The sequence below is a fragment of the Numida meleagris genome, chromosome 27 (assembly GCF_002078875.1).
Source record: "Numida meleagris isolate 19003 breed g44 Domestic line chromosome 27, NumMel1.0, whole genome shotgun sequence".
Lineage (NCBI taxonomy): Eukaryota > Metazoa > Chordata > Aves > Galliformes > Numididae > Numida > Numida meleagris.
Window position 1 is genome coordinate 901,637 of NC_034435.1, and position 11,777 is coordinate 913,413.

An 11,777-nucleotide genomic window follows, 5' to 3' on the forward strand; every position below is an offset into this window, starting at 1 on the left:
TGGCTGGGCTGCAGCTGAGGAAACTCAACTCAAGGGACACAGCCCTGAGCCAATTGCAGTGCCAGACGTCAGCCCAAAGCTGCTGCCCTTCTGAGGGTCCTGCACTGATGATTCCCAGCAGCAGACTGAGGGCCCTGGCCATGGAGGTGTGTGGATCCCAGCAAGGCTGCCCTGCTGTGTGTATGCCCTGCTGTGTGTATGCCCTGCATGCTGCCACACAGCGCACACAGCAGCAGCCTGTCCTACTCCAAACATCCCCTTTATTTCATCCCCGGAGGCAGTGGATGAAGCGGGGGAAGGAGGCACTTGGTGGTGCAGGCTCAGCCTGCCCAGCTGTGGGGTGTTGTGTGGCACTGCCGGGGCTGTTGCCCGGCCCTGGTGGCACGGGTTGTGGCAGGGCCGTCCTGAGGGGCCCTGTGGGGCAGAGACCGGCACGGTGATGCTCAGGAGTCCAGGGCAGACGCTGATCCCACTACACATCTGTAGCAGGGCCCCACTCGTAGCCTTCATCCTCATCTGAGTCATCCCTGGCTCGTGTGAATCTCTTCCTCACGGCCTCGTGCTCGTAATCCCTGCGGGACGAGATGCTGCGGTGACGCCTCCGTGATTGATCGGCGGAGGCGGTCGCTGCCACGCAGGGCCAGGCTGTGCAGAGCTGGCCCCGGCACGCAGGGTACCTGATGCTGCTGTGTTCCTGTGCCCACTGTCCCTGCGGCTGCTGCTCTGTCACCTGTGGAAAAACAGACAGGTTTGAGAGGGGGGCAGGCAGGAACTGTGCCCCAGCCGGGGATGGGGCTGTGTTCCCCTAGGGCAACGGGTGGGCAAGGCCCCGGCACTGGACCCTGCAGACATTAGAGGTGACAGCCCTTCTGCCAGGGCCACATGGGATAGGAATTCACCCCCGTGGCCAGGTTCTGTGCCCCTCGTACGGGTGTGGGGGACCCACCCGCTCGCTCACGCCATGGCTGGGGAACGTCTGCGCCGGCTCAGAGGAGCGGGACAGCGCGGGCTGGTCGTAGGCGTCCTCCGCCTCGCCGTCCGTGTAGGCTCCCCCCTCGCCGTCCGTGTCATCGTAGTCGCTGTTGGCGTGACTGTCGCAGGTCAGGTAGCCCGAGGCTGCCCTGCTCGGCGGGTTCAGCAGGTCCAGGCTGTCCTCCTCCAGCGCCACGTCCACCTGCGGGTGGGGACGATGAAAACCTGGGTCTCTGAGCACGGAGAGGGCGGACGCAGCCCTGCCCGGCTCCCGCAGGGCTTAGCCTTTCCGCCCCACACCTGCTCCACTGCCGTCCAGATGGGCTGGCTCTGCTGCGTCCTGACGATGTCCTTGATCGCCTCGTACCAGGCGTTGCCGCTGCCGCTGAGGCTGACGGTAGCGGTGAAGAGGTGGCTGCAGTACTTCTTCATCTTGCTGGCCTGGGCGTAGAGGCGCCGGGAGCTCTTCCTGGAGTCGGGCGCCAGCCACTGGCGCATGGCCTTGATGCCCTGCCGGCTCTCGGGCTCGCAGAACACCACCACGGGGTAATACTGCACGTAGTTGAGGCGCTCCACCGCCGAGGGCGTGATGTCCAGCAGCGCGTGCTTGTCCTGGGGCAGGGCACCGGCGCTCAGCCCCGCTGGAGACGGTCACCCACCCGGCTCCCAGCACACGGGGAAGGTCTCGCAAGCTCTCACCTTTTCAGCAATCTGCCGCACCGAATCCAGCTTGATGACCTTGGACGATGCCCCGTCTCGGGGCACGCTCGCTGCAGGACAAGGAGACGAAGTGTGAGAGGGGCTGGGGCAGTTGTGCCAACCCTGTGGGTCTGGCCATGCCAGCCCTCAGGGCTGTGCGCTTCCATGGGGGCTGCCTGGGGCCTGGCTTGCCCCAGTGCACATGGGGAAGGGGTCCCTGAGTCCAAGAGGCTGCTGGGGTGTCACGGAGCAGTCACGAGGCAGGATCAGGACAGAGTAAGAAACTCCCACAGCCACTTACACCAAGGTCCAGCTGCTGAGCGCAATTTGCCCAGCTGAGGAGGGCACTTACGTGCAATCTCAAAGAGCTCGGGCTGTTCCGTGCTCAGCTTCTGCATGGCGATGTCTGTGATGGGGCCCAGGATCACCACCGGCCGCTTGAAGCTGGCTGTGGGGAGAAAACAGAGCAGCTCAGGGGGGCTGGGTGCAGGGGCAGCCCCAGGGCTGGGGACCCCGGGTGGGTCCGGGCAGCCCAATACCCACCTTCCTTCAGGACCACCCTCTCGTACGGGGGGTAGTGACCCTGCTTTGTGAGGGCAGACAGGTCCTCCCGGCTCTTCCGCAGCGTCTTCTTGGCTCCCCGCAGGCCCCGCAGCTTCCAAAACTCGGCCCGTGCCCCTGAGGGGTTGGTGCCAGGCGTGGCTTTCAGCACAGACTCCAGGCTGGCAAACTGCTCGGCCCTGGGAAGGGAAAGGGCTCGAGATCTGCAGCTTCTGGATTTGCTCCTTCCATCCAAGGAGTCAGGCAGGAGACAGGGTCCCCACTCGGTGACAGGGCTGGATTGGGCTGTGGAAGCTCCTCCAGGACCTCCAACAACCACAGCATCAACCACCCCACCGCACCCTGGGCACCAGGAAGGCATTTCACCAGCTCATGCTTCCCACCACCACCACCCATCAGCCCTTGCCCTGCTCTTACTGGGCCCACCACCCACGTCCCCACATCACCCGGGAGCCATCCTCTGCCTCTGCCCCGAACGGGGCTGTTCCTGGCTGTGTCCCTACCTGCTCTGGTTGGGGATGATGCCCTTCTCCTGCTCCTGCAGGTCCCTGCCCATGCGCACAGCCAGCCAGCTCCCCAGCCTGCCACGGTACATGGTGTCCAGCACATGGAAGACGTCCCCACGGACAAAGCTGAGCCCTGATGGCGTGTCCTTCTCGTAGTCAAAATGCGTTCGGATGTAGAAGGAATCACCCACGTTGGATGAGATCATCTTTCTGTAAACTGGAGCCCCGGGTGAGAGTGACCATCAGGGAAGAGTGGGGAGAGGAGGAATTAGGAGTGGAGGGAGGTGCTGGGCTGGCTGGGATCTTCCACAGCAGCCCTCGCTGCCAAGGAGGCCCTGGGGACACCTTATCTACGCGTGGTGCTCTTGGGCACACTGGGGACAGCAGGACTTGACCCCACAGCACCCAGTGGCCACTCCAAGCTGATCCACAGAGCCAAGAAATCCCCGCTCCAGGAGGGCACTGAACAAATGGCACTCCTGGACCATCCGGTGTGTTCCCATCACCTCTTGGGGGGAGAGGAGGATGGGGTGGGGAAGAAGGACCACGTTGTGGGGCGGAAAGAGTTGTGGGGAGCTGAGCAATCTGATGCTCGCTCAGAAGAGATGGAAAGACACGAGCCCAGGAAGTCACCAGCCATCACTCACTGTCCTGCTTGCTCTGGATCTGCAGCGTGACATCCTCACCCGGTGGCAGCTTCATGAGGTACTGCACCGCCTCCTCGCGGGTCAGGTTCTGGAAACTGGTGCCGTTCACCTGCGTGGGAAAAAACTCAGATGTGCCCCACCAGTGGGATAGAGGGCGCGGGTTCCAGCGTGGCCCCAGGGACTCAGGGCAGGGGGTTCCCTGGGAGTGGGAGGAGGAACTGGCCCCTGCTACCCGAGTGCCTGCCACAACCCGGGGGGTGACCATGGGGACGACCCCTCTGGATGGCGCCTGGGCCCTGCTGGGTGTGAGCACAGTGCTGGGCACAGGACCATCCCCTCGGGCCCAGCCTGATGGGTACGGGCTGCGGGCAACAGCACTGCCTCAAAACAATGCCCAGTGGGAGAAATCCAAACAGCACGGAGGGTATTGGGCACAGGAGAGACAGGGACAAGCCACACGCTAAAGCATTCGGTGCCACTGCCAGGTACCTGCAGGATCTGGTCCCCTTCCTTGATGCCCTGGCTGTCGGCTGGGCTCCCCTCCTGCACACCTGACACGAAGATGCCCACGTCGTTCCCACCGGCCAGCTGCAGCCCCACGCTCCTGGCCTTCACAAACTGCACAACCCTGGAGTCGGGACTGTACCTGCCAAGGGGAGATTGCAGTCAGCAAGGCACTGACACGCTGGTGGCCACCAATGCTGAGCCCTCAGCCCTGGAGCAGATCCCCGTCTGCCCAGCCCTTCCCACCGCCTCTCGCAGAGACACACCCGTCCTTGGGGGCAGCTCGAGCACTGGGTCTGCTGCGGGGGCTGTGGCGGCCGTCCCCTTCCACAGCTTCCAGCGTGTCTGCAGGGAAGGAGAGCTGCTCCAGGAGGTGCTGGTGGCTGCGCGCTTCCCCAGACCACCAAGACATGGGGAGAGCTGGTGGGTTTGGAGTGGGGACACACGGGAGCCTGGAGCCTGCTCAGAGCCTCAGCTCCCCCCCAGCCCTATCTGAGCTCACCCACCATGGCTCAGAGCATCGTCCATGTTTGTGTCGGTTGCAGCATTCCTGCTTGATCGTCTCCTCTCTCTGGAACAGAGTCAGGGCAGGATTTAAGGAGGGCATGGAGGTGGGGGCTTGATCAGCGTAAGCAAGATGGGGGCCAAAATGCAGTGCTGCCTCCAGTGAGCTGGCTCCAGCACACAGGAGAACCAGGCCCACGAGATGGGCAGAGAGCATCGGGGAATCTGGTGATCAATGGGAAAAGAGGGGCTCATGGGGACACAGGGATGGGGACACGGCAGGTCTTACACTGGTGAATTCATCCTAGCAGCAGCTGGAAGTTGCGGGGAGGTCTTAGGGGATGGTGGGTGGGACAGGTCAGAGTCAATGTCGGAGATATCTGCAGCGACAGAAGGGGAGAGGCATCAGTGCCCATCCAGTCCCCACAGTGCGCAGTGGGACCTGGCACTGCCACTCTGTCCCCTCACCTTCCATCCGGGAGCTGTCACTCTGGTAGTCTTCCATGTTGGGGATGTTGATCAGGAACTGCCGGTGGTCCCGGAGGACGAGCAGGGTCAGGATCCCCTCTGTCTGCTCAATGAGCCGCTGGGTGTCAGCCAGGGACATGTCCTCGCTGGCCACCCCGTTGATCTGGAGGGGCAGAGCGGGAAGGCCTCAGGGTGCTCGCTCCTGGGAAAGGCACCCCAGGAAAACCCTGATCACACAGAGATGCTCCCACCACAGCGCTCCCAGGTCCCTTCCCTGTGCATGCAAACAAAGCGCCTCCGTTCTGCTTTATCCTCCCCAGACACCTCAAGCATCATTTCACCTGTCATGCCCCAAACACCTGAGCTGCTTCTTCGCTGTTTCCCCTGCAGGGACACCCACACACAGCACGGGACTGCTGCCATGGGGACAGGACGGTGGAGGTGACAAGCTGCTGCCCCTGGCACCAAGCGGAGCCAGTCCCCAAGAGCCCCCACGCAGTTGTGGGGGTGGCTGGGGAGCAGGGCAGGATGTGTGCACCAGGCAGAGCTGCCTCCAGTCCAGCTGCAGTCTCCCACAGCCAGCCAAACACACCCTCAGCTTGTCCCTTGCAGTGACACCAGCCAGTGACAAGCCACCCAAAAGGGGGGGTACTGAGCCCCCCAGGTGCTGTGCCCCCCTTGTTACCCCATACCTTCAGGATGAGGTCTCCCTCCTGCAAGGAGCTGCACCTCGCCGCCAGCCCGCTCTCCACTATGTGCTTGATGAAGAGCTGGCTGCCCAGCTTCAGGCCGTACTCTGCATCAGAGAGCAATGCTGGGGCCAGGCAGAAGCAGGACCCCCTCAAAATTCCTCCTCGCCACCACCCCACAAGCACACTGCAGCTCCCATCAGGCCGTCAGAAAACCTCAGAGCTGAGCTATGATGCCCCTGGGCTGAGGCCAGAGGGCTCAGTGCCTGCAGCACAGCACGCATTGCCCCCCTGCCAGAGCCTCGCTCCGGGGACACGCAGCCACCGACTGGACAAGAGCAAGAAGGCCCTACCTTCATCCTCCTTATTCTTCACCAGGACTGATGTGACGGGTTTCATGGGCACATCCCGGCGCGGCAGCCGCTTGAACCCTGACACCAGCGCCAGCCCATGGGTGTCCCCTTCGTGGCCGAAGCCGTTGGCAGAGCGGTGCCGGCTGTATCCCCTGCGCTCCGAGCCGCTGCCGGGGCTCTGCCTCCAGTGGCTGCTGTCCTGGCTTCGTCTCCGGCTGCGGGACGACTTGTGGAGGCGGCGGTCATCCTGGTGGTGACCAGAGCTTCTCTCACTGGATGAGTCCCCATCGTAGCCCTGGTTGTGGTCCAGGTCATCTCGGGAGCGGTGCTGGCTGGCGCTGCGCAGGGCCGGATCCACACCACCAGAGTCGTAGTCGTCGTCCGAGTCGTAGCGCCGGGTCACAGCAGGGGACGCGGGGCTGCTCTTGCTCACAGGGAGGTGGATTTTCTTTTGTCTTTTCAGTGTCTGCAGGTGGAAAGGAAGAAGGAGGGGATGCGGACGTGGCGATTTCCCAGCCCAGAACAGGAACCCTGGGTACTCCAAGGGAGCAGAGCGCAGTGCCACAAAAGGAGCGGGGCTTTGCCCAGAGCCACCATGCACCCTGCAAACAGGCACAGCGATGCAGGGACAGGACGGGGACAAGCACGGAGCAGTCCCACTGCAAGGCACACTCACAATGTTGGCGATCTTGCCACAGGTCTTAAGTGTCTGGATGGCGAAGGAGGACGAGACGTTCTCCATGGAAAGGCCGTTCACCATCACAATTTGGTCCTTCCTCCTGTGAGGGAAACGCAGCCGTGGTTCTGCCTCAGGTTGCAGCAGCAATTTGCCGCCCTTCCAGTCCCCGCTGGCAGCGATGAACCCCACTGCGTCCCCATGTCCCCGTGCACTCACTGAAGCTGGCCAAACGCCGGTCCCCTGGACACCACATCCGAGACGATGACGGCCGTGTCCCCAGTCACCTTGTTGGGACGGTCCCGGCCACCCGAAATGGCAAAACCGAAGCCCCGGTGAGGGTCCTAGCAGGGAGGGGCAGAGAGGGGCTCAGAGCCTGTCCCCAGAACAACCACCCCACAGCCACCTCAGCCACACTCACCTTGATCAGTGTCACCGTGTGCTGCTCCCAGATCAGCATCTCCTCCATGGCAGCCACCTGCCAACGCAAGTGAGGGAGGGCGAGCGCTGAGGCTGACCGGTGCCTCGGCTCCAGCCCGGGGGTCGGGGCCGTGGATCGGCTCTGGCTCTTTTTTGCAGCCACCAGCCCCTTCCTCTGTCCCACTTTGGGCTGCAAGGCAGAGTTGAAGCGAGAGCTTTCAGGATCAGCTGAGCTGCGGCCACTGGGTACCATGAGGGCACAGGGGACAGAGCACCCCACCAGTCGCCATCGTTGTGGCCCTGCTGCCCTACCTGCCCCAGGAGCTGGCAGACCCCTGGTGCCACTCTTGACAGTGCCCGTGCCCTCCCAGCTGCTCACCCCAGGCCCCAGTGTGACCACGGAGCTGGCGGCTCTGCTGACCACTGCGTGAGCACCTGGCTTCACCCTTTGGTTTTCCCCAAGTCCAACAGTTTCTGCTTAGGACAGAAGCCTCACTGGGATGTGTGTGCAGGCTGAAGCGCTGCCCTGCACAGGGCACGGGACTGGGATCCCCTCCAGCAGCTCCCAGCACCCCGGAGAGACGCAGAATCTGTGCGCCAGGCGGGGAAAATCCAGCAAACAAAGCCGGTGAGACCGCGGAAGCTGGCGTGGGGCGGTGGCTCCCACAGCTGTTTTACAGCCTCTATCTCAAGGGTCATCTGGGTACGGAAGAACAAACCGGGAGGGCTGGGCGATGCCGTGATGGATCAACCACAGCCGAGGAAATCCCGGTGAGACTGCAACGCCGTCCTGCAGCTCAATGGGGCAGGGACAGCCGGCAGCTCCACGCGGTGCCACTGCTACCCAGCTCCCACCTGCTCCCCACAGCCACACACCGGGCAGGACAGGGCTGCCTCTGCCCCCCGGCCCCGAGCCCACCTCGGTGACCTCCCTGCGGCCTTCCCAGGATCTCCCAGTCCCACCCGGGCGAGCAGCGCACCTGGAACCGCACGGCCATGCTGCGGCACGGGGCCCTCGGCAGGTGGCTGCTGCACCTGCGGCTCTGCTCAGCACCTGCAGCACAGCTCGGCACAACACGGCACGCACGGAATGCCACGGCTTGGCACTGCCCGCCTCCTGCCACACCTCGCTGGCCTCGGGGCGTGCCCAGATGGGGCTGGGCGGGCAGGCACTGAGGGTGCCAGGGGATCTGCGCTCCCTGTTGGCGCGGCACCGCACGGTACAGCATGGTACAGCCCCTGCATGGCACAGCACTGCACAGCACAAGGTCAGTGGTTCTGCCATAGCAGATCGCTCAGGGCTCTGAATGACCTCCCATAACAGATTTCTCAGGGCTCCCATTACCCACTGGCTCTGCCACAGCAGATCTACAAAGACTCCCATTGGCCACTGGCTCTGCCATAGCAGATCTTCCAGGGCTCCCACTGGCCAGTGGTTCTGCTGTAGCAGGTCTCTCAGGGCTCTGAGCGGCCACTGCCTCTTCCATAATAGACTTCTCAGGGCTCCCATCAGCCACTGGTTCTGCCACAGCAGATTTACAAAGACTCCTGTTTGTCAGTGGGTCTGCCATAGCAGATCTCCCAGGGATCCCATTACCCACTGGTTCTGCCATAGCAGACTTCTCAGGGCTCCCATTCTCCACTGTCCCACCTGCCATGGCAGGAGCCTCCAGCTCTGTCCCCATTGCCCGTGTGCCTGTCCTGTGCCACCCACATGTCCCTTTCCAGCCTGGGGGCTGCAGGACGGCGCTGCCGGGGGCCAAAGGGTTGTTCTGGGCCCCAGTGCAGCTTGGCCACCTCTGAGCCCCAGTGAGCCCACTCACATTGACAACTGGGGCTGGAAACCCCACGGCCCCACTGGGAAAACCGCAGCATAGCACCAGTGGGTCTGGGGGCATCCAAAACAAGTGATGATGCCCATGGGCAACACCTGTCCCTGGGGCCCCAGTGAGTGGGGACACAACCCCACAGGGGACAGGGCTCAGGGCAAGCATGCAGCCCCGGACACACCAAAGGACCCCCAAAACGCAGCAGAGTGACCAGCAGTATGGTGTAATCATTCACCTGTGCCTGGGAATAACCTAGGCTGAGAGCACAGGGCAGAGTCCAGGAGGCTGGCCTGCACCACCTGACGTCACCGGCCACCGAAACCAGCCCCAGCACCCGCCCGCAGGGAGCCACAGCTTCAGTGGACCCCAGTCTGTGTCCCCCACCCACCACCGGGACATGGTGAATTGACCTCACTTCTGCATTCCACAGTCCTCTGCCCTTGCAGGGCTGGGGGGACAGTGCGGTGACAGCAGGCAGCTCCTTCTCACTAGGAATTGCCTGTGGGGACACCAAGCCCCCATTCTGCCCTCAGCTTCCCTGGGGGCCCTGCCCCGAGCTAAAGGCCGAGGCTGGCAGCCAGAGGAGCCGGCTCAGCCGGTTCTTGACAGAAACCAGCCCGCACCCGAAATGGCCCCACCGGGAGAGGCAGTATCTGGGCTGAGCAGACCATGGCCCAGCCCAATGCACCAGGAGCCCCACGTGCCCCACTCACGTTGGGATGGCCTCCGCAGCCACTTCTGCCAAGCCACCCATCCCTTGTCTGGCATCAGCCATGCAGGAAGGCCCCTGTCCCATCACTGAGGCTCCTGCCCCAACAGCAGTCCCCCAGCACCTGATCCAGCCCCAGCTGCATCCCAGGACTGATCCTGACCCTGCCCTGGTGCTGGGAGCTGCCCTGGCTAGATGTACAAAGGTGGGATGGAGGCATGGCCTCCACGCAGGGGTGCGGAGCCACAATGACAGGGTTCCAACCCTGCATCGTCAAGACCACAGCGCTTGCAGCCAAAGCACCCCAAGGAGGGCTCTGCCCCACGTCCTGCTCAGGTCCCCCCACCAGTGTGCAGAGAGCCCTGGGGTCTCCCCTCCCATTCTGTCCCTGTGGTTGGGGTAGGGCTCCAGGAGGGTCCCCAGACCCCCTCCCTCCTGGGGCTGGTGCACACGGGTGGCCCATAGCTGCGTCCCTGTCCCCCAGCACTCACCGCGTTGCGGCTCGGCCCCCGCCGCTGGATCTGACCAGGAAGGAGCTGAGCGCCAGGGTTGGTGGCAGCGGTGACACTCCTGGGTGCTGCCTTGCGTAACCCTTTGTGGGCCAGACGCTGCCTGTGGGAGGGAGACAACAGGAGCTGGGGGTCCCCGGGCAGCTCCAGCAGCACAGCAGGAATCCCGAGGGGCTGTCTCTGCTCTTCCCCCAGGCTGGTGGCTCAGCCACGACTGCTCCCATTCCCAGCCCAGGCAGAGACAGGGCACTTGGGGACACAGGGTGGCAGTGCCTGAGGATGGAGTCCTTCCCCCTCCCCAGCCTGAGGGGTTCTGTGCCACCTGCACTGCCCAGAGCACCCACACTCTCCTTAGGCCCCAGAGGGCGCAGGGACAGTGCAAGCTGGCAGCTCACCCACGGCACCACTGCTGGGGGGCCGCAAGAGAAAATGTGACCACTTGCAGCCCAGCGGTGGCTGCCACCTGCTTTCCTCCCCATCCCCTCTGCTGGGCCCCCACCTCGCTACAGGCCTGGGTTCCTTCCTCCTGCCACCGGGTGGGATTCCAGCCACAGAGATCAGCTCCACGCAGTGGCTCCCAGCTCCAGCAGTCGGCGTTTGGTTCCCATGGGGCTGCGGAGGGCCGAGGCCCCGTGCCAGGGCGCTGTGGGGGGACCAGTTCCTCCGGAAGCCTCCCACCACCAGCCGCCACCCCGGGGTTGGGGACATGGCAGTGGCCCTGTCCGAGTGCCACTGCTCACCACTCGTCTTGCAGGAGGACGGGGAAGCTCCCACGGTCCCCTCCCGGTCCCCTCCCTCGCAGGGACGCGGCCCAGGCCCCTCGGGGGCACGGTGGGGCGGCCGAGCAGCATCATTAGGGCTGGCGGGGAACGCGGCCCATTGCCGGGCGGGTTTCGCAGCCCGGGGCAGCCACGGCCGGAGCTGGGGACACAGCTGTCCCCTGGGCCACGCCGTATTCTGAGTGAGGGAGTCACGGGACGGGGGCTGCCCGCAGCAGCCTATGCCAGGGCCCGGCTGCCGCTAGGTGGTGCCGGTGGCCGGAGGGCGCGGGGCTCGGCCTGGGGCTGGGCCGCAGGACACGGCGGGGCCGAGCGGGGCTTTGGGACAGAGAGGGGGAGCGGTCCCCCGGCAAGGAGCGAACCCGGAGGTTTCAGCGCTGCTCCGCCGCACCGGGGCCCGGCACAGGCAGCCCCAACCACGGGGCAGCAGCGGACCCCGCTGCCATGGCAACGGCCCGGCCCCGCCCCCGCTGCCATAGCGACGCTCAGGTCCCGCCCTCAGCGCTCGATGCACAGCAGGCATCGCTCTATCTCCGCCGCTGTGTGGTGCGCCGGGCCCCATTCCCGTCCCCGCGACTCCCACCCCATCTCGGTCCCAATCCCGGTCCCGGTCTCGGCCCTGGTCCCGAGGACTATCGCGACACCCAGCCTCCCAGTCGCGATTAGTTCTGGCGGAAGGGGGCGGCCCCACTTCCGGCTGTGGCCGCGGCCCACTTCCGCCCTGAGCCGCCGGGGCGTGTCTGGCCGCGGCGCCTCCCGCGCTCTATGGTCCCCACCGTTCCCAGGCTCCTCAGCGGCGGCAGCGGCCGGAGCCGGGAGGAGCTCGGCGGCGGCGGGGGCCTGCCGTGCCCTGCCCGCGCCCTTGGCGGCGGCGGCCATGGAGCTGGAGGTGCCCGAGGAGGCGGAGGGCCCGGCCGTGGCTGGGGCCGGCGCCATCACCCCGGAGGCCGGC

General features: G+C 64.7%; 2 protein-coding genes across 6 annotated transcripts in view; one reads left to right on the forward strand and one right to left on the reverse strand.

Annotated features, from left to right (window-relative positions):
- On the reverse strand, window positions 241-10,975 carry TJP3 (tight junction protein 3). 5 transcript variants are annotated; one of them, XM_021378598.1, is made up of 21 exons: window positions 10,546-10,975; window positions 10,029-10,149; window positions 7,001-7,057; window positions 6,799-6,923; window positions 6,580-6,682; window positions 5,904-6,369; window positions 5,554-5,657; window positions 4,862-5,024; window positions 4,683-4,773; window positions 4,396-4,460; window positions 4,156-4,279; window positions 3,875-4,031; window positions 3,386-3,494; window positions 2,736-2,955; window positions 2,215-2,411; window positions 2,024-2,119; window positions 1,672-1,742; window positions 1,273-1,584; window positions 947-1,174; window positions 678-730; window positions 241-572 (listed from the first exon to the last, which is right to left on the reverse strand). In XM_021378598.1, exons 1-21 carry the CDS (start codon window positions 10,752-10,754, stop codon window positions 473-475), a joined length of 3,171 nt encoding a protein of 1,056 aa, XP_021234273.1. In that variant the 5' UTR covers window positions 10,755-10,975; the 3' UTR covers window positions 241-472. The 5 variants fall into 5 exon arrangements, with proteins under 5 accessions (XP_021234273.1, XP_021234270.1, XP_021234271.1 ...); XM_021378595.1 differs by having other exon boundaries at window positions 7,001-7,189; XM_021378596.1 differs by having other exon boundaries at window positions 4,156-4,234; window positions 7,001-7,189; window positions 10,546-10,900.
- PIP5K1C (phosphatidylinositol-4-phosphate 5-kinase type 1 gamma) overlaps window positions 11,011-11,777 on the forward strand; it is a gene marked incomplete in the record, with an annotated part of 28,191 nt that continues 27,424 nt past the window's right edge. Inside the window, 1 exon segment of the mRNA XM_021378602.1 lies at window positions 11,011-11,777. Coding sequence (XP_021234277.1) covers window positions 11,334-11,777 — 444 coding nt within the window.